Consider the following 22,161-nt stretch of genomic DNA (forward strand, 5'->3'; position numbering starts at 1 on the left):
GAGAAGACATGCTTCGTCAGTGGGGAAATAAACCACAGTAAGTCATTTAAAAATGTCATTCAATTTTAGTGTAAAATATGTTTATGCGCTGCGTGAAGCGCTGTTAGTGAAATATTCACTGTTTCATAAATAATATCGAAAGGTTTTACAAAGCAAAGCTATCTAGCGCCAGCAGACAAAAGTTCTGTCTACAATGCGTCACAATCAAAGCAATCAACCGTTGTATAAACTTAGTTTAAAGGCGTAGACTTTATTGAAAACTTGTACAGTATTTGCAAAAAGAAGCTTAAAAATTGTCGCAATAGATAAGGAAAGCTGCAGCTTTGTAGTAGCCTTGGTAGTGAACTATCAAGTTGGTCTCTTTGTGTGCTTAAGACGATTTCATCCGGAGGCTCGATGTTTCAGAGATAGAACCTTCTTTGTACTTTGCTCCAGTGTAGTGTCAGTATAGAACATGGTGGCTCATGCTGATAATCATGTAAGCATATCTTTCACGACCTATGATAGGTTTAATCATGTGAGTCCATATCTCAAGATATTTGATCGTTGAAATCGAAAAAAGTAAGTTCGCCTACAGGCTACAGGAGTAGTGAAGTTACTCCCATTCAAACTAATATGTTTGTTTCGAAACAACAGGAGCGGGAAAGTTTCGGTAGTGAAAGCTCCCGCTCCTCCCGGATGTGAGTCATCTACCAGGATGATACCGGTTGCCATGGGAACAAGTGACGAAAGCACGACGAACAGCAGCGACGAAGGTGGGCGCAATTTAACCTCCGTTCATGCGTTGAAATCATTGCTTGACGAAAACCAATTCAAAATTTTTAACGACTCGCTCAATCAACGTTTTTTTTTTCAACCAAATATTTGAAACACAGAAGGAAGCTTGTCAACTCTATATGAGGCTGAAGAGGAGCCGCTGAATACCGACTCTGACGTCAGCTACGATTATGACGAGGTAATGGTGGAAAGTAACACGTCATCGACGGTCACGGTCATCCACCAAAAAGGCGATTCATTGGACGATGTTGAGGACATCATACAGACTCCGCCTATATCGACAGCAAGCGTTCGTGACGTCAGAAAAGAAAACAAAAAAGTTTACAGAAGGTTTGCATCAATTTGAATCTGTTCCATTGCGACTTTTATTCAACGATTTCATGCGAAAATAAACAAATTTTGAGCACTCCTCGTGTAGTGACGTCATTTTGCATTTTATTATCATTTACGTTATAATGACAGATTACCGGAAGAATCAAGCTTCCTCGGAGGATTCATCAGAGGGAAGCTGAAGGCGGCCCAGAGACCAGGTGAGTCCACGATTCCTTAGGGGGAGGAATTTTGAGTGACTCCACAGAGGAGAAAGTGCCATTGAAAATTAATGCACATCCATGAACCCACATTTTGAAACGACAAACATGAAAAGTTCATTTTTGCAAACCGAGTGTTTTCGTTCAAAGTTTTGATCTCATCGGTCAATTTAGATGAGAAAACGAGCACCACGTTTGTATTTAAACCAAAACAGTGAAAGACTCAGAGGGCAATCGCTCCCCTTCTTCTTTGAAACATGGAAAAGAAAGTGCATCCCTTGCGTATTTGCAAGGTTGGATTAATGTTGACCTACACATCATCGTGTTTTGTTGAAATTGTGCCCCTTAAATTACCTGCAGGATCTGCCACTTAACCAAAGTTAGATGCATTTGAACCTTGGCCAGTCGCTTGTGGTTCACAACATGGTCTGGGTTGAGTTTGTCTGCTGTGATGGTGAAAAAAACAATCGCTTCTTTGTGTCGTCATCAAACGTTTAAATAATGCCTTTTCGTGGTTGGCTCAATATGCTTCCTGTGTTGCGCCATTTTATAAAAATCAAAAGATGTCAGTTCCTTAACAAAGGTGGCCATGTCGGTTGACGAAACGTTGGAATCCTGGTTGTTACTGAAATGTGTTAAGTTTATCTCACGTGACGTCATAGGGTATTGATAAGCTTTGTGTAAAAGCGTGACGTCATAGTAATTGATTTGTTTGCCTCAGTTCGATAAACCGACTCATGCTCGGATTTAGAAAACTTTCGGAGGGCACCTGAGTTTCAACAAAGGAAAAATTGTTTCTAGTAGTAGTTGCTACGTTTATCGTTCATCAGACAAACGTTGCAACCAGCTAGAAGCGATAATATTCCTGATGGACTCCCAAACTTTTCAGTATTCAAAGTACTGCTATTTTGCATTCATCAAATGCTGGCATTTGCACAACAATCTAACCTCTTAGTGTTATTTATTAAGTGAGTAAGAATCGATTTCGCTATAGTAATAGCATCTTCAGCTTATTCAAAGTAAACATTATAAAAGAACTTTTTTTTTTAAACAAAAAAACAAAAGAATGAACATATTGAGGTTAAACCTTCAGGTTAAAAAAAGCAAAAAATTTTGCAAGAGGTTCTTGGGGGCTTGTCCTGCTGAACATTTTGACAAACTTCACCTTGTTTTGATCGCCTTTTGGACATTTATACCTGCACATACTTTCTTTTTATTGTATTTTGCTGAATGTATCAATTTACTGGGGACGTTTGAGTCGCAAGGTTAGATCGAAAATTGAAGTTAAGTTTCTAAAATTTAAATTGTTTCCTTGACCAGAGACAAATTTTAATGACATAGTATTAATGGTATTAGCAACATTCCTTATAGTTTTTCATACAATCTTTCAAAGAAATTTCGAAAATCTATTCGAGCTTTTCGCACCTTTTCTCTGTAGTCGCCTATACAAGCCACATTTTACCTCATACCTCTAATGGTTCCACTGGAATAGGTTCATTGAATTGACGAATGTGCAATGTTTTTACTTCGACATATTGCTGAATTTTATTATAAACAGACGTAACCCAGCAACAACACTACATTTAACAATATAAAAACAAAAAACAAAAACAATAAGCTAACGTTTTCGGTTAATCATACAGCCCTTTTCAAGCCTACAAGAAAAGTATGTTTTAAAAGAAATACTAAAGAATAATACACTATCGCAAACAAAGTGTGGATAAATCTAAACATTTGGGAAACTTGCTTAACTAGCTCACACAAAACTGATAACTAAAAATTACGCAGCACAACGGGTCAAGTTCAACAAGGTCATGAATTTTATTAGTTTTTAAAGACCAGCCAGCAGGCCACCCAGTGCTGATAAACACGCGCCCCTGGATTCATAATTGAACTGACTCAATAGTAGAGAGAAAGTGATGAAGAAATTTGATGGAATGACTTTGTTTGGAATGACAAGTGACTGAAACAGCTTCCAAGGGCATGTGACATGCGAAAACCAGCGAAGCCAAGACGCGCGAAGATGACAGTGTAGCAGTCCAAGAGTTACTGCGGGCCAAAAGTTACCAGGGTTGCCAAGTATTTCATTTAAATTTTATTTTATTTTGTTATGAAAAATAATTAAATTTTTAACTTCTCAAAAGGTCAGTAATTATAAGTATTTCGTAATGTTAACTGAATATCTTGCATTAGTTTGAGAGCAATGAATTCATTACACTTAGTTAAAACAATTTTCGCTTTTGTATCGTTTGCGAAAACGTCGGGCACCCCTGGACTGATAATAGTAATAATCATGCTTTTATTTGCGCCCATTGCCATAGCATACAGTACACTGCGATCACAGATGCGATACAACAGACGACAGGAAGCAGCGAAGTGACATATTGTCTTCAAATCAGCTGCTCCCCTTATTTTGGCTTGCCATTAAGTGTCTTTCGCCAAGACACAACCGCGTGCTCTGGAGCGGTGTCGAACCCACGTCCTTTCGAACGTCGCGCAGACGTTCTCACCACTCGGCAACGCAGCCGACGTTGCCGAGGATAGGAACTTCTAGACTTCTAGACTTCTAGAAACTTCTAGGAACTTCTAGACTAGACTAGAACTACTAGACTATAGGAACTTCTAGACTGCAACGCCGCAGAAGCAGTCCAAAAGTTACTGCTATTGTGAGTGGGTGTGCTTTTTCGAAACTCGTTTGGGAAAACTTGTAAATGGACTGAAAATTCAGATTCAGACTACAAAGAAAGTTGAAAAAGGTATGGGTGATAAAGGGATGGACATTGGACCAGTAGCGTAGCCAGGAATTTTGAAAGGGGGGGTTTTGACAACCCAACGGCGGGGGGTCTGGGGGGTCTCCCCCAGAAAATTTTGAAAAATTACTTTGAATTTGATGCATTCTGAGAGCATTTTCAACAAAAATGTGGGTATGAATATTCCTGTAAAATGGTGCTGTCCGGTGGCATAGCAAAAGGATAAGATCATGTTTTTTTCGGCATTTTTCGGAAATAAAGCTAAGTCTCTGTGTTTTCTTGTTGCTAATTCCTGGCTGAGATGTTTAGTATTGGCAAAACTCGCTCTTTTAATGCAGTTTTGTTCAAAATTAGGCAATTTGTTTTAGACTGAAAGCATCATTCTCAATATCGTGACGTCACACGCGTGCCAAAGGGGGGGGGTTGTAACCCCCAAAACCCCCCCCCCCCCCCTTGGCTACGCCACTGCATTGGACAATGCAGAGAAGTATGAAGAATTTTGCAGATACATGGAATTGGAATGCATAAAAGATTATCTGCATAAAAAGTTTTTCTTCAAAACGGTAGTTATGAAAAACCAGACCAAAAATAGGCTCAGTGCTCCATTCACTAGAAAACTTTGGTTTTAACTTTCATGAAATAATTTACATAAAATATAGTCAAACACTATGTAGCCTACGTCAACTACAACTCAAGGCAAGCGGTTAACAAGTCAGTCTTCCAATGCAAACTTTGCACTAAGGCCTGTAGCCTATTAAATGCCGCCACGATTCAAACTTTGAAATGTTTGGAGCTATGATCAATCAAATTATTTGTTTCAATAGCACCCAAGCCCGCAACCAGGGGGGGGCATTGGGGGCATTTGCCCCCCCCGAAATTTTTTGAAAAAATTTTAAGCGTTCTATGCAGTATGAAATGTACACGTACAGCCATACTGTAGAGTGTAGACTAGCTATCGAAACCGAAAGTAGGCTACGCTGGTTGGAAGCCATGCTAACGATTTTGTTTGATAAATTAGGCTGGCATCCTCATTATCTGTTTCGATAGCGTTAGTTTTATCCAAACATTTACAAACTCTTGATAATTTTGGCTACACTTCCAGTCACAACTGCTTCTGCAGAAAGAACATTTAGCTGTCTACGACGCTTGAAAAGTTACTTTAGAAGCACTGTGGGGCAGGACAGGCTTTCTGGACTAGCTCTTATGCAAATCCATCGTACTCAAATTCCAAGCACGGAATTGGTGTTGTACGAACTTGCCAAATCAAGTAGAAAGTTAGACATTATGCTCTAAATTAAAATGTCATTTTGCATTTGCAAAGTCAACTTCTTTGGGCCTACAAACCTAAAAACTTGTTGAGCCAACAAAATGTTTCAGGATTGTAATTTGTAATTACCGTGTTAAGTTTATTCATATGTATCTGTTTGTTTATGTTGATGTAAAAAAATGTTATTGATTAATTTATGACTCCAGTCGTGCCAATGCAGTTCGTAGCCTACAGATGTTGTATTTTATTTGTAATCGACTGAACACATTACTGTATTATCGTAATTTTCTTCCTTGGGTAGTCATAGCTAAATGAGAAAAGGTTACAAAGGCTAGTTTCCTTTAATGCTGTACTAAACAAAAACGTGATTGACATAAGTTATGACCACTGAACCGTAACATGGTAGTGCCACACACTCTATCAATGGGCGTGGACATTAACATAAAAATGTCACAATGCATCATTTTAATGTTTGTTCTTAGATAAAAATTGAATGCCCCCCCCGAAAATATTTGCTGGTTGCGGGCCTGATAGCACCATATACAACGAGTCAATAAAACACTCATAACACTACATTGTGAATCGTAGGTTGCATCTTAGCACAATCAGGATGACAGCAAAAGACCATAGGCGGTCATCTAGTCAACCACCACCCCATGCAAATTTATTTGTCAACGCGCGTAAGGCACGGACACAACTCCAAGTGGAATAGTACAAATGAATCAGGTTAAGATAATACGTAAATGGCTTGTTACAAATTAAAATTTCATTCCAATACAGCAACAATTTCTGATACAAAACTCATCTTTTAACTTTCATCTTTTTTTCGCTTTATTCCCAATTGCGTTTCTGCGGTAAACCATGTTGTTAAGATGTAATGGTGGATAAGTCTTCAACATGTTTCCAATGTTAAAATCATTTATACAAATCTGCTACAAGCGTCAAATTTGGCAACCCTGTTTTAGAAACTTTTGGACCGGCAATAATTTCCAGACTGCGTATACGCGGTCCAGAAGTTACGGTAACTTCTGGACCGCAGTAACTCCTAGTCCGTTACAACGGAATGGAAGAAATTGTTGAAGAACAATGCGTAGATGATGAAATATAATATTTGTGAGATCTTCAGTTCGTTCATTGTGTACTCACAAGGTTGGTTATGAACAAATAGTTTGAAGACAATTTCTTTTGGGTTGTGGCAAGCAGTTGAAAGAAACCCACCACTACGATAGGATGGAGTGTAAAGTAAGCAATGCAGAGGCTGTCGGGGACCTGGATCAGCAGGACAGAGTACTTGGTGGTACCTTGGCGTATCTGACATAGCAATAAATAATCGTGAAATATCGGTCAAGTTAATATAGGCGAGCACGAGCTGGCTTTCAAAATAAACACAAAACTTGAAATAGGTTGCATAAGATCGACAGATACCAACGCTAATGAGTTATTCGCGTTATCGTGATAACAAATTATGATGTTATAGTGACTAACAAACTCATACCACGACATTGTTTCGTAACAATTCAGGTATGAATCGCAATTAAACCACGTGACATGTCAGCAATGAAACAGTTTGCGTCTTTTCCACGTAGATTCAACGTTCGAACAGTTCAGCTAACAGCACAATGTAACCTTACAACCCAAACCGACCTAACAGAAGACATCAATCCGAGATGACTCTGGTTACAACGATCCAGCAGAATATATCACTTGCAACCCTTGGGCGTGACTTTTAAAATGTTTCTGTCAAATAGAATGACAGTTTATGTGAAAGGTTTAACTTTTTGCCACCATACTCGCTTCAACCAAGACAACATTGGCACAGAAACTCTGCTCACCAACAAATCGCCGCCGCAGGCGAGCTTGCGTTATATAAACACTGCTCACTGGCAAATCATTCTTTTTAACGTTGATTCAACGTTGTTAAACGACAGGCACCATGAAAAGGAGTTTCACCTTCAAATCCTGGGCCACGATCCCAAACTTGACGCTGCCTAGGTGTGGGAAGATGGGACGCAGCGTTTCCATCGAAATTGCTAAGAAATTAAAAGATTATTTTCCAGCAGGAGCACAAGAGTGACAAGCGCCAGGCCTCGCCATTTGTTGAAACGTTGCTATTGGACAATGACGTTACGTCATAGCACGTCGCAGCGACGAGCAGATGCAACTTCTCGTTATCTCTGGAAGTCTGTTCTTCGTCTTCTATTGAAGCTGTTGCTTATGATTACAATATAAGAACATTGATATGATAAACATTTATGTTGAATCAACGTAAAAACATTCCAAGATACCGGGAAGGCTCGATGACGTAGGATCGCGCTTTTCAACGAAGTGTGTTTCCACAGAGGTAGCAAAGAGAGCGAAACTAGGAAACGTTGAAGTTCAGAAGCCGCTGTCGTGGAGGAAAGACGACGTCATCACTATGACATCGAATAAGCATGACGTAGTGGCTGTGACACAAGCGGATGAAACGTCATCACTAAACACGTCACGATCGTCGTTATCTTCAGGGTGAGTGTTACATCACAATTTATTGTTCAGTTGCCGGTCTAATAAAAAATAGATTTTTGAACCATTAAACTTTCCTTAGTGTTTCGATGCGGTCAGACGTTTAGATTGTCAGGTGAGCACGTAATGCAAGAACAAAAATCAATATGTTTTGAAACTCGAGACATTTGAAAATGTACCACGAGGCTAAGTCTAAGGAAGGTAAGTGTTGCAAATTTGCGATATGTGCCCAGACAATATGTACAACCAGTGCCGACTAGAAGCTCACAATGGACACGAGAGCACGAGAGCACAACTTCTGCGAGGGAGGAACGATTCTTCACAGGAGATCCTCCAGAAAGAGCGAGATCGCGAGAAAATATATCAAATTTCAGCCACTTGAGAATATAGCAACTGTAATACTAGTAGTTGCTGTAGCAACATAGTTATATTAATTGCAACCAAGGTTGGAAATAATGTAACTCTGGAATTTTCGTTGTATTTTTAGATTTCAATCAATGACGCCGAGACCTCCTCATTTCGTAGTGGTCGCCATAGACTTTGGAACCACCTACAGGTAATTCCAACTCTAATAAGTCCATGACTTTCTAACCCCCACAATTCCATGACTCTATAACCTCCATTTGCAATGTTTTGTGATAGCATGGTTCAGATCACATACTTTACTTTTTCTACGCTGGACTAGATGACTTTTAGCATGTCTGATTTCAATTCAGTCGATCATGAGTTGATTGGGGTAGCAGCGGTCATGGGTTGATTGGGGTAGAAGCGGTCATGGGTAGATTGATGTAACAGCGGTCATGGGTTGATTGGGGTAGCAGCGGTAATGGTTTGATTGGGGTAGAAGCGGTCTTGGGTTGATTGAGGTAATAGCGGTCATGGGTTGATTGAGGTAGTAGCGGTCATGGGTTGATTGGGGTAACAGCGGTCATGGGTTGATTGGGGTAACAGCGGTCATGGGTTGATTGGGGTAGCAGCGGTCATGGGTTGATTGGGGTAACAGCGGTCATGGGTTGATTGGGGTAGAAGCGGTCATGAGTTGATTGGGGTAGCAGCGGTCATGGGTTGATTGGGGTAATAGCGGTCATGGGTAGGTTGGGGTAACGGCGGTCATGGGTTGATTGGGGTAGCAGCGGTCATGGGTTGATTGAGGTAACAGCGGTCATGAGTTGATTGGGGTAACAGCGGTCATGGGTTGATTGGGGTAACAGTGGTCATGAGTTGATTGGGGTAGCAGCGGTCATGAGTTGATTGGGGTAATAGCGGTCATGGGTTGATTGGGGTAATAGAGGTCATGGGTTGATTGGGGTAATAGCGATCATGGGTTGATTGGAGTAATAGCGGTCATGGGTTGATTGGGGTAACAGAGGTCATGGGTTGATTGGGGTAACAGAGGTCATGGGTTGATTAGGGTAACAGCGGTTATGGGTTGATTGGAGTAACAGCGGTCATGAGTTGATACGGGTAGCAGCGGTCATGGGTTGATTGGGGTAACAGCGGTCATGGGTTGATTAGGGTAGCAGCGGTCATGGGTTGATTTGGGTAATAGCGGTCATGGGTTGATTGGGGTATTGTGAGAATTTATTACGCATGAAAACATGAAATCAAACGAGCAATTGACTTCGATTAGTTTCTAATGTTCTTGAAAACAACGTGTGGGTAGATCTCTCACCTTCTTCCAACAATACACGAAATTGTGGAAATAAACACATTTAATTAGGCCTAGGCCTACTTCTTTTAGTTTTTCTTACAGAAGACTTCATTTAGGTAGGCTAGTCTATATTATTTCAAAGCAGCTTTGTGTTTGTAATTTGCAGAACACTTTTGCAAAAGTCTACATTGAAAAATATGAAGTTAAGTTTTATCTTCAAAAGTTGTTGAGAAGTAAATGAGCAAAAGGGTTTGAAGTTCAAATTATTTAAACATTTTCACCGAAATGAAAAATCGTGACATTTTGAAAAGAAAAAGTATCAAAATCAGGGCACTACCAAATAGCGATGAGATAATGTCGGTTGAGAAAATATGTTAATGGAATAAAGGGAAATATTTTCAAATATTTGCTTTCAAACTAAGTCGTTTGTTACGGGACAACTGAGACCCGTCTATCAGCATTTTTGAGTTTCCCACTAAGTTCTCTTCGGAACAGACTTATTTAGGATTTAAACCAATCTGTGATGTGCCTTGTCTTCTTTGCTGTGTTTGGTTCTTTCTTGTATATTTCTTACTTCATTTCACGCGTATGTATGTATCAGTTGTTCAGATACTTGATAAGGGCTAACATGCTGTATGACCAGTGCTGTATTGTAAAAAAAGCACAGGGTATACTGTCAGACTTGCTAAAAATGATAAATAATACACAACTTGTAAAATACTAATCTTTATTCTACCATAACATGAATTATCAACATCAAAATTGGACGAGAGGTACAAAATTATTTATTTTTGGAAAACCAGAGGGCATACTATAGTTGTTCGAAAAAGCAGAGAGTATACTGCGTATACCGTCGTATACCCTCGAATACAGCACTGTGTATGACCGAAAAACTTTGCAATTTCTGGTTTATTTTTGTATTTTATGCTAAATATCGCGTCGTTAATTGGTTTCGTTTGTTTACAGTTCACCAAAGTTATCTCTTTATCAAAATTGTATTTTGAAATAAAAGTTAAATTGTTGTCGCTGCAGCAGATTAATTTTGATGAAAAGAAGAAAATTACTGAAAGGAATTACTTTCGTGACGTATGTTCGAATGTCAAGTAACGTCGAATCAATGGAAATCAACCAATTATCTTTGCTGTCCGAGCTCTGATTTTGCAGTAAACAATCATTGCCGCGTTGACTGCGAACGGTGCTATCGAGATGTCGAACATTAACGCCCTGGAAAGACCCCAGTTCTCCCTGGAAATAAAAATATTTGCGCACAAAATTTTACGAAATCCCCGTGATTCACAATCTGGCGTCGCAACTTGGTGACGAAGTTTGTTCATTATTTAAAACACTTTCGATGAAAACACTTTCGAATTTGCTTTTTATATTTTGAGAATGTTATCTTCCCAGTTTGCGCTGGTTAAACAATCGTATCATGTTTGTATTTCAAACCAAACCACCTGCGGTTTAGACTTGGAGACTAATTTGTTGAACGTTTGGCATCCACGGCCCAAAATTTATGTCACAACGTTTTCTTTTCAAACGCTGTTTCTGGGTAGCAACTTTTAACCCACAATGGCGACAGAAAGTTGCAACAGTTTGAGTTTTGTTGAGAACAAAATCATCGATCACGCGACATTTACTTCGAAAATCAGATGCCATGGAAACGGGTTCCAAGTTCAAAACCAACCCCAAAAGATCCACATAAAAAATGTAGGGCAGTGAAACTAAATCGTGAGGTGTTACCTGAACGGCAACAGGGAGCGATATTTAGGCTACTACACTACTTTTTGTGATGTCACAGTGGCTACGCGTTCAGCTTCGTTCAGCAACCGGACTCGGTGCATCTCATGAGGAAGTGGTCCGGTGGAGATCCTGGAATAACCAATCAAAAGACGCCAACCATTGTACTGCTCCACCAATCGGTGAGATTGCTAGTTATTTCTTTGTGACGTCATAACATGTAACTCAACAGAAATGACGTTATCGTTACGTCAGTGTTATTTTATGCTCGTGAATTGCTGCACAAGGGCAGCACATTGCACTATAAAGATCACGTCATTATTTGTGACGTCACAGGGAGAGTTTCACTCCTTTGGGTTTGAAGCGCGAGATTTCTATCACGATCTGGACGCGGGTGAGGCCAAGAAGTGGATCTACCTGGATCGCTTCAAGATGCGACTTCACAGCGACCAGGTAATTTTCTGATGACGTAATTATCTGCATCATTGTTACGTAACAATAATGTTCGAGATGTCCCAATCCTTAAAAATCATTGAAAGCTTTAGTATCGTCTACACTCATGGAATGGACGCGCGATTTCAGCTTCCATTGAAGCAATTGCAAGAACGCACAATTCATATTTGATCTATTAATTGTTTTGTTTGTCGTATCTAGGCTTACGCCCGGTGATTGAAGATTTAGATTAAGTAGACGGGAAGGCAAGGAAGCCAACCTTCGTGTCCACCTTTAGGCATGCCTCTAAGTGTTTTGTCAAGACACAGCGCATGCTCTTGAGTGGTGTCGAACCGGCGCCCTTTCGATCGCTGTTCCAGGGCTCTCACCATTCGGCAATGCAGCCGATCTATCAAATGATACTCGACTACTACGCGGTCGTAATAAGTCCGCCTGTTGGGTCATCATTCAGTTTATAAAAATGAACAAAAGTAGTTTTTGAATAGATTGTGCGAACTATATGCTCGGCAGCTACGCAACTCCCTGCATTGAAAGGCGTCGGTGAAAACGAGCACTGATGTGACTTTGCATAACTTGAACAGCTTATATTTTACTTTTTTTTTTAGAATTTAAGCAAATCTACCCAACTAGTCTCCGCCAATGGCGTACTGGTGCCAGCTCTGATGGTATTCTCACACGCTTTGAGGTTTTTCAAGCAACATGCTTTGCAAGTTAGTGTGAAATCTTTCATGAAATTATAAAAATGTTTAAAACTATGTCGTGTTTTGACAGACCCAAACAATTGATTGATTGATCATGACATTTATTTTGTTGCGAGTATAAATACACATATTCAGCAAAGTCAGATAAAACAAACGATAACGTAGAATGTGTGGATACTGCAACGGGTGGCTGCGAAGTGACCTGGAAGGTCTTCTAGTCGAGCAGCCACGCTCAACAAAAGAAAAGGTAACAAATTAAACATGAAAAAAGCAGTCAAAGAAGCGAGGCAAAATAATTTAAAACATAATTTTACGGTATAGTTGCTTGAATGAAAACAAAATGCATCATCTAATAAGAGATCTATATAGGCCTGACGACATCATCATTAGTAATACGATAGTAGTAAATTTTTATAAAGATTTTTAAAAGAGTTAGGTGAGTTTTTTCTCATTTTCAATGGGATTGAATTCCAAATTTCCACATCTGTATACTTGAAACTACGTTGAAGTTTTGAAGATGAGTATTGAGGAACATAAAAATTATTCTTGTCAATTGCATTTCTGGTATTGCGAGAATGAACATTTTTTGGTTTTTTAAAACAATTAGAAAAAGTACATGGTAGTAAATTGTTTTCATATTTATGCATCAATTTTGAAGTTTCAAGTTTGAACAAATCTTTTATTTTAAGAACATTTAGTTGTTTGAAATATGGAGTCACGTGATCCGACCATCTACTTCCCGCAACTATTTTTATTGCTATGTTTTGGAAGGCTTGAAGTTTGTCGACGTATGTCTTAAAAGTGGAACCTCATATTGTTATTGCATATTGTATATGGGGATGCACAAGCGAATGATATAATTGAAGTCTGGTTTTCGGAGGAATGAAAGATTTCAATTTAGAGAAGATGCCGACGGACCGAGCAAGTTTCAATTTTAGATCATCGATGTGGGGTTCAAACGAACGTTGATTGTCAATAGTTACTCCAAGATATTTAGCGTGGTCAACTATTTCTAATTTATCATCGTTGTAGAGAACATGGATTTCATAAAGATTACTGTAGTTTTTTTTTGGCGGAATTACTAATAGATTTGATTTGGAAGCATTGATAGTTAACTTGTTGGCATTTGTCCAGCTATTAATTTCAACTAGATCCGAGTTGAGCTTGTTTTCTAACAGACTTAAGTCTTCAGCTTTGACAATGAGACACGTGTCATCAGCAAACAATCTTGGTATTGATGATATGCTGTTGGACAAATCATTTTTATATAACAAGAAGAATAATGGGCCTAGTGTAGATCCCTGCGTAACGCCGCACTCAATAAACTGATGAGTGGAACAGTAGTTGTTAATCTCAACATATTGTTGACGGCCATTCAAATAGGATGAGACAAGGTCGTTTGCTACTCCCCGGATACCATAGTGGTCAAGTTTGCGCAAGAGTCGTTTATGGAAAACAGTATCGAAAGCCTTTTTTAGATCCAAGAAAGCAAGCCCTGTAAAATCGTTGGTTTTCATTTGATCGTAGGAAGTGCTGATGATATCAAGATCGGCATGTGTTGTAGAACGATTAGTACGGAATCCATTCCATATTGCGTAGGAATGAGTACAGAATTTTTATCAATAAAACAGGAAATCCGTTTAAATATTAGCTTTTCGAATTTTCTTTTCGAATGCTTTGAGAATACAACGGTTTTATCAAAAAGTTATCATCAGCTACAGATTCATCAGTGAAAGATCTTCGATCGTTCTCGCAAAAACAAAATTAATGCAGTTCTCAATATTGTGCTTTACCACAAATAGTCGATTTTTGACCAGAATTGCAGAAGCTTGTGTGAGGAATTAGAACAGAGTTTTTTTTCGCGAGATAACGAAAGAACCGAAGCGATATGATGTCATTGATGAGTCTGTTAAACCTTTTACTAAAATCTTTTTATGACGTCACAGGAACTATCTGACGAACTTGGAACACCAATGAGACAAAATGACGTCAGATGGGTGGTGACCGTACCTGCAATATGGCGCCCTCAAGCGAAACAGTTCATGCGACAAGCCTCCTACCAGGTGGGGTTGAAGAGTTTGAGCTTGACTTGCGTTTCTAGGTTCAGGCTTGCATAGTGGCATCGTGCAGTTTAATTACAAATTGCATTATGACGTGCCAATGTCATCATCAACACTGGACTCTCGGTCCATCCAAATATTGAGTGAAACCACGGGAGTGCTCAACAAACAAGCGCGAGGCGTGATTCAACAGAACGGAATCCACGTCAGATGACTCAGAGATCATCTCAGGGTCGCGCGTACTAAGAACAGCATCGTTGCTTCTATTATTATCTCATCATTATAAACAACGCAATAACTTTCTACGCTTACTCAATTTATTTGACACAAAGTCAAGCTCGTTCTAATTTGTTTGTCATTTCAACAAATCAGTGTTTATGAGCAGTTTTTTTAACCAAAATATTCTCAACGAAACTACACATCAACTATCCAATGTTTACCTCTCGAAATGGTGACTCCTCGGGAAGGTGTTTTCCATACTTTATTTTGACAACAAAGGATGCTGGAAAACCTCTCCACATTCATTCGTAGCGACGCTGCGTCAGAAGATGCCATTGTGAGGAAATAGAAAGCAGTAACCAGAACATTGTTAAAAAGCGATTATATAATGAATGATATAATTAAAGTATAATTTTGGTGAACAGATGATTTTCTTGAACCGTGGACAGATACAACCTAGCAACCACACGGCATTTAACATAATAATACAATAAAGTGAAAAATAAACTATAAATTATGAACTTTTCGGCTATAGTATAGCCTACACATGTTAGTCATTTTCAAGTAACAGTGCCTTGCCGGTTTATTCTTGTCAATTTCTTTTTTCGGTTCATTGTGTGTAGATCAGTAATGCATTTTCAATTGTTTATAGGATCAGTCATTTTGTTGCTTGATAAGGGCCAACGTGTGTATGGCCGAAAACGTTTGTAATCTATAGTTTATTTTCATTCTATTGTATTATTATTAGGGCGATTTTTGTCACCAAAGTTACTTTTTTTTTTATATGTACCAATTAACAAAAGAAATGTAGAACCAAAATTTCATGGTTGTGGGGTCAATATTTAAGAAGTTATAGAGTTACCAAAAGTCCTTTTTTGTGTTTTTAGGTTACTTTTTATTTGTTCGTTGTGCACTTTAGTTTGCAAACTTTTTTTCCTAATTCCCCTATTTATTTATCTTTCATTGCTACTGCAGAGATGAATTTACATTCTATGTAATGCCAAGACTTTTAATATATCTTCTACTATGGTACGGATTTTAGGTTTGCACAAGCCCATGCTTGTTCGTATCGCGTGTATTCCTGAAAACTCGTAAAGTAATTTTTTCGATGAAACAAATTGTGTTAACTATATTTAACCTCTTGTTTTCCCTGCAACAGCTAAAGTGCTTGATTGACAGAAACTTCTTGCCAGAGAATGTAATACATTACATAATGTATAATTTGAATGTGTACTTTTATTTTGAGCACAAATTGAAACAAATTTAGATGCCGTTTTATTTTCAATTGCTGCCATTTCTTTCGCTTTCTTGTTTTTGTTGAATAAAGTTTAAAGTTACTTTTTCGCAAAATTAAAGTTACATTTTTGAGTTTTTCAGGTTACAAAAAAAATCGCCCTAATTATTATGTTAAACGCCGTGTGGTTGCTAAGGTTGTATTTGTATATATTCAAAGTGCATAGATAAAAAGGTACGTGCTCATTTTTGGATCGTGAATTTTTTGAGTTTATTCCGTACGAGCTTTGGACTGATACCAGGGTTGGGTCAATCTTAGTCTGGCAGCTCATCTGTAGTCAAATCAAGTATGAGAATTCCATGGCCTTTGTTACCTGACAGATTCCTCGGTGCTCGCAAGCCTCCACGCGACGACAACGTATCGACCCAGGTCGTGGAAGCATTCCAAAGGGAAGGATTAGCTACAATGGAATTTTATCCCACAATGTCTGAACTGCTGCCAATCTTCATCTATATTCTATAAGATCATCAAAACCCACCAATTTTCCCAAATTGCAAAAATATTGTAGCAGGCAGCCAGGCAAAGTGTCAATCATTTGATTTCAAACTGTCCATGAACTGCTTTAGCCGGTGGTTACCACGTAGTTCAACTTTGTCAACACAAGTTTGTGAACATTAAATTGAGTAGAGTGTTTGAATGTGAGTGAAAACAACAGAAATTCAACGCTCATGGTTCCGAAAACACTTCAAAAACTTTATTACGCTATTTCATAAACAACGTAGGCACGTAGCCCCACACTCTTACCATGTTTCAAGGCCCTGTTCATGACAATAAAAAACAAAATATTTTGCATTGATTCAACGTCTGCAGGCGTTGAATCAGTATTAGACTAGTTTGCTGATTAGTAGTGTTAGAAGACACGACACAGTAAGGAAAGCTGGAATGATAGGGATGGTCATTATGTCACTCACCTGCCATCAATGTACATCAGCTTTCTAATTGAACAAATATTTCTAACAAAGAAATAAATTTTAAAACATAACTTCAGTATTAATTTCATAAAATCTTCTTAAAGAAAAAAATGTTTATGAAAAAATTTCTTGAAAAAATTGGATACCCCTGGAGAGTGAATCCCTGCAAAACCAAGTACAGTTCACACACGACTAAACTGGTTTCATCTTCAGCAATTAAAAATGATTGATAAACATGAAAGCAGTTGATCTTTCGAAGCTTTCACCGAACTACGACGTTGATGCCAAGCTTTAGATTGTTTGTTTGTTGTTTTCTTAAATCGAAATGACGTCACAATGCATGACTTCATCAGGCGGGATTGGCGTCGGAAAGCTTCCCAGATCAACTCGTGATCGCGCTCGAGCCCGAAGCAGCTTCGATCTTCTGCAGAAAGTCGCGCTTCTGCAACCTCCAAGATGACACGAAGGATGAGACCAGGGTAAGCATTGTTACCTCATAACGCGCCAGTTGCAGAGCGCTAGAAGTTTTCATTGTTGCGCATCAAAGGATTGACTAAAAATTTACCTTTCGGCAGAGCGTTGTGAATATTATAAAAGAATTGAAAGTGATATAGATTAATTGTAGCTATATTATTACGTAATAAATTGCGGTTTGTTACGTAGGTGGAAGATACGCTCACAATCGGAAGTCAGTACATGGTGGTTGATTGTGGTGGGGGTACTGTTGACGTCACAATACACGAAGTCCTCGGTGGAGGGGGCCTCAAAGAAGTAGAGGCAGCTAGCGGGGACGCTATGGGGAGCGTGGCAGTCGACAGACAATTTGAAAACTTGCTCGGCAACATATTTGGAGAGAAGTTTATTGAAACCTTCAAGCGAAAGCGCCCGATTGGATGGGTAAATATTGTTGCGTCATAGATTTCTGTGAGATCTGCCGACTTCTTCGCATCTAGCAGCAAAGCTGAAGTTGAACAGGGATTAGCAGTTGATTAGGGATTTAATGAATATCAAACCGGATCACTCCACAAAGCAGCATCCCAACTGTTTGTAATGACTTTGCAATCTTGTTCTTTTTGTTATGTTAAAAAATCACTGAACAAGCCAAGTTGCAGATCAGATCCAAGAAAACGATAAAAACAGCAACAATGTAATACGTGAATAAAAAAATATCAGTAGCCTAGCACATGTAGCTCAACACGAAGTGAAAATTATGTGACTAATTGACTCTTTTTTTTTAAAGATAATATCAAAAAGACATTTCTAACTGTGATCTTTTAACACATGACAACTTAATTGCGACACCATAACGACTACCGTGATGTCACAGGTCGACTTGATGATAGCATGGGAGTCGAGAAAGAGATCGACCAATCCTGATCGAGTTTCTGCTCTCAACGTTGCTCTTCCATTCTCCTTCATTGATCTCCACAAGAAGTTGAGAGGATTCAATGTCGAAACCGCGCTGAGAAACTTTGCGGATTCCAACATCAAGTGGTCGCCCCAGGTGGGTAACCCCGGTCGTGTCTATTCACCTTAGTTGGGTGAGGTAAGGTCAATTGTGTCTTCTCGACACTGGTAACACGAAAGTAATAAATGTGTAGCTTTTTTTACTACTTTTGCCATGGTGTGTACATATCATGGCGATCTGTATACACAGGCCTTAACAACGTATGAACTGGAGGGCTGACTGAAGGCCGATGTATTTTCAGTTTTGAAGTTTAAGCTAAATTCACTTTATATTCCTTTTAAATGATAATTTAAACAATTTAAATTGCCAAAGTGTGATCACTGAATCCCAAATCACTGCAAAACTCCTAAAATTATGTTGACAAAATGACAATATTTTCCGAAATACTGGTGTTGCCAGACGCTTTTTGGATTTCCAGTACAAGTGCCAAAATCTATTCCGTTATTTGAATGGTAAAAACAGCACAAAAATAACTCAAACTCTCACAAAATATAGACAAAGACTCTATTTATCAACTAATACTCAAACTATCAACTTATACTCGCGATTTTGGCTACTAACAGATCGGCCTTCAGTCAAATTTTAAGCTGCACGTTGCCATGGCCTGTGTATGGTACATATACCATGTAATCTGTGACTGTGCGGTCACAATGGAATCAGTGACGACTTTCTTCATCCACAGGGCATGTTACGCATGAGTGCGTCTCTTATGCACGATCTTTTCGCTCCAACGCTAACTGCCATTACGTCACACGTGACGTCACATCTCACTCCTCGAATTTCTCATTTATTCCTTGTTGGCGGATTTGTGGAATCCCGGATGCTGCAACGAGCGATAAGAGGGGCTGCATCCGGAAAAGTGAGGGTCATCATTCCCCCAGACGCCAGTTTGACTATTCTCAAAGGGGCGGTATTGTTCGGTTTGGATCCTTCCACAGTGCGCATGCGCACTAGTCACGTGACTTATGGAGTTGGTAAGTAAGATAATAGCTTGATTTGAGATTGTACGCTTCAAGAAAATTCATGCAAACGTCGTCAACGGATGACCAATGCTTCCAGATGTTAATTGTTCAACATTATAGTTTCGTCTAAGATTCATTGCCCTCCTCAACACCTCAATCGATAAACAATGATTTGATTTTGAATCTTTATCCTCGGACTGACGAAGTCTTGATTGGTTATTCTTGGTAGTTTCGCACACTTGTAGAGGCTTTTGAGTCTTGACGCAGGGCCGGTAGCCGAGATTGGCAAAGTGAAGTTTTCCAATTGTTCAAGTGTTGTTGCCTGGGAATTATTCCATCCATTAGATGCTGCTGAATGGAGAGCAGTCCTGAAATGCGTTGCTCAAGCGCACACCTTGAGAGTCGAACCAGCGCTGCCTGATCATGAAGCTTCTTCGTTCACGAAGTCAAGCGCTAACCAACTGAGCTATCGGGGCAGACATTGACTTTTGCAATCGTATGTCAACCGCGGTGATCGAGCCTTGGTTAGTGATTCCATAGCAACAATCCATGAAAGTATCTGGATGATGATTCTATCTAAACTTTCCAAAGAAAACATTTCTTCAATTTATCAATTAAGTTTATGATGAAACGCATCTGATTTCACTCGCACAGTATTGCCACTTTCAAGCCACAGTTGCAGCGTCCACACCAAGCGAACCGATTGTTAGATTCCTTGAATGACGTCATTGTTTGATGAGGCTTGCTAATCATTCATCAGTTCACTGTGATGAGGACGATCTCCCAACGGGAAAGCCATGCAACTGCCACTTGGAAACCTTTCAAGTCTATTGCAGCGACACCCGCTGTGACAAAATAACTTCTGATACTCCTTGCAGTGGAAATATACAAAAATACAGAAGGGTTTCTTTCTTTGTTACGTTGATACAACCTCAAAGGTAACAACTACAAGTCAGGCATTCTTGCGCGTATAGCGGCATCGAGAAACCCCCCGCTGTGTCAAGAACGCTGAGATTATGACCAACATCTCGGCTGAGGACCAGTGCAAATAGCGACTACAAAAATTATTCTTTTTGGTTGTTGCTATTGAGTACGGAGGTGTGCAACCCAGACAACCGATCAATCTTCCACATCTGCAGACGTTAAATCAACGATTCATTTGATGTTTTGGAATCGATCGAGATGTAACTTTTTGATGAAACTATCGAAAACAAAATCAGTGAAACAACGGCTCAAAGTACTAGAATAAGTTGGAATTCTTGACAAATTGTTTGTCAATGCGTGGTTGTTTGTGATGTAATGCCAGAATGGCGACTACTTTCCCTACGTCTTAGAAGGCCTCGTTCTACACCAGCCCCACGCCGGGGGTGACGCATTATGCATTCCCACATAGACCGGTGAATGCTTTCCAAGAGAGTTGTCTTGAGGCCCTGATGTCATCCCACACAACCTACAGACCACGCATGTCTCCTAAGCATTAAATGTTGAAGCCTGTTAGTTGGTGTGTAGAGTTCGTCTTTCGGTCTTTGTCGCAACGATTATTGCATAAAATTTGTAAACAACAATTTCTAAAAGTTTTTACTAAATTTCTTTGCAAGCAAAAATAGAGGCATGAGAGTTTAAAACGCCGGACAAGTTGCAAGGATTTTTTAACTCGCCGTCCATTTTCTCTTATCCTAAACCTCTTCAGAAAATCGTGGCTCGCTTACTGTAAAGCTTACTTACTGTTTTTATTGTGCCTATCCTACAAGTATGCGAAACTACCAGGAATAACCTTTGAAGGCTTTGTCAGTCCGAGGATAAAGATTCAAAACCAATCATTTAATATTTTAAATCATCAAACGTAATTGGGGAAGGCAGTCATGCAGAATGTTGTGAGCAGCCATGCGTAACAATCTAAACAAATTTTCAAAGAAGTCAGTGCCTGTCAATCCGAAGCTGTGGTTGAAGAAGTTTGAATTTCCAGTCAGCAAAGCTGGTCCTTTTTACATTGATTCAACGTCTGCAAACGATGAATGTTAAAAGGACCAGTTTTGCTGGCTGGGAAGCTTGATGAGCCGTTGATTGTGACTCACAAAACTGGTCTGTTTTGACTGAGACACTGAAGGAATGATGCAAAAGATTTTCCTATAAAATAGCAAAAGATAAGTAGACGCTGGTGTCTTTTAACTTCTGTTTCAGTTTCTCGATGTTATTCAGACTCAAAATTTACATAAGGACCCTTCATTTGAGATGCAACAGAACGATTTCACATAGCAAGTAATAACCCAACTTCGGAAGAACGGTTCGCTTCCGAACGGTTTCCGAACTTGAAGAATGATTCCGAACTTGGTTGATCACAAACTAACAAGATGTTCTGTATCATAGTAGCTGCTTCTGATGCTCAAATTCGTTTTGTTTTTCAGGAGTCCTCAACAAATTCAACAAAACTATTCACCCCTCTATTAAAAAGATGCCGAAAGGCGACAACATCTGGTGCAAGGACGTATTCGATTCTTACGTCACAGCTGGTGACGCTGTCGCGTTGGGCGATGTGGTGCAGCGCAGCTACGCTCCAGTGCGCGCCAATCAGACGAATCTCGTCATCAACTTCTACAGTTGTCCGCGCCCCGATGTTAAGTACATTGACGAAAGTGACGTCACGAAATGCGCGACCATCAACATAAAACTTCCAGTGCCATCATCAGGAGTGATCTCACGCCGCCGAGAAATACGCATTTCAATGATGTTTGGGGACACGGAAATAAAAATCGATTGCACTGACGTCATAACTGGGTCACGAGCCGACGCTCGCGCGGACTTTATGTCGTAGCCTAGCCAGCATGCCATTGTTTGCGCTCAAAGTACAATCATCTTTGCAATAAATGCTCGAAAAACGG

At 39.5% G+C, this 22,161-nt stretch overlaps 1 protein-coding gene across 1 annotated transcript; it reads left to right on the forward strand.

Moving 5' to 3' along the window:
• Window positions 1–22,155, forward strand: LOC145767616 (heat shock 70 kDa protein 12A-like). Its single transcript, XM_082579469.1, has 15 exons — window positions 1–37; window positions 637–755; window positions 876–1,107; window positions 1,240–1,307; window positions 7,664–7,829; window positions 8,314–8,382; window positions 11,276–11,396; window positions 11,551–11,667; window positions 12,273–12,377; window positions 14,315–14,431; window positions 17,206–17,331; window positions 17,516–17,749; window positions 18,180–18,356; window positions 19,003–19,294; window positions 21,688–22,155. Exons 1-15 carry the CDS (start codon window positions 9–11, stop codon window positions 22,092–22,094), a joined length of 2,379 nt encoding a protein of 792 aa, XP_082435595.1. The 5' UTR covers window positions 1–8; the 3' UTR covers window positions 22,095–22,155.
• Window positions 22,156–22,161: the final 6 nt, after the last annotated feature.

This window comes from Aplidium turbinatum, chromosome 3 (genome assembly GCF_918807975.1).
Source record: "Aplidium turbinatum chromosome 3, kaAplTurb1.1, whole genome shotgun sequence".
Lineage (NCBI taxonomy): Eukaryota > Metazoa > Chordata > Ascidiacea > Aplousobranchia > Polyclinidae > Aplidium > Aplidium turbinatum.

Coding starts and splice junctions, on each gene's coding strand:
- LOC145767616 (XM_082579469.1), top strand. CDS start 9: ATGCTTCGTCAGTGGGGAAATAAACCACA. Junction 1,308..7,663: donor GAAGGCGGCCCAGAGACCAG/GTGAGTCCACGA, acceptor GTGTTTCCACAG/AGGTAGCAAAGAGAGCGAAA. Junction 11,668..12,272: donor TGCGACTTCACAGCGACCAG/GTAATTTTCTGA, acceptor TTTTTTTTTTAG/AATTTAAGCAAATCTACCCA.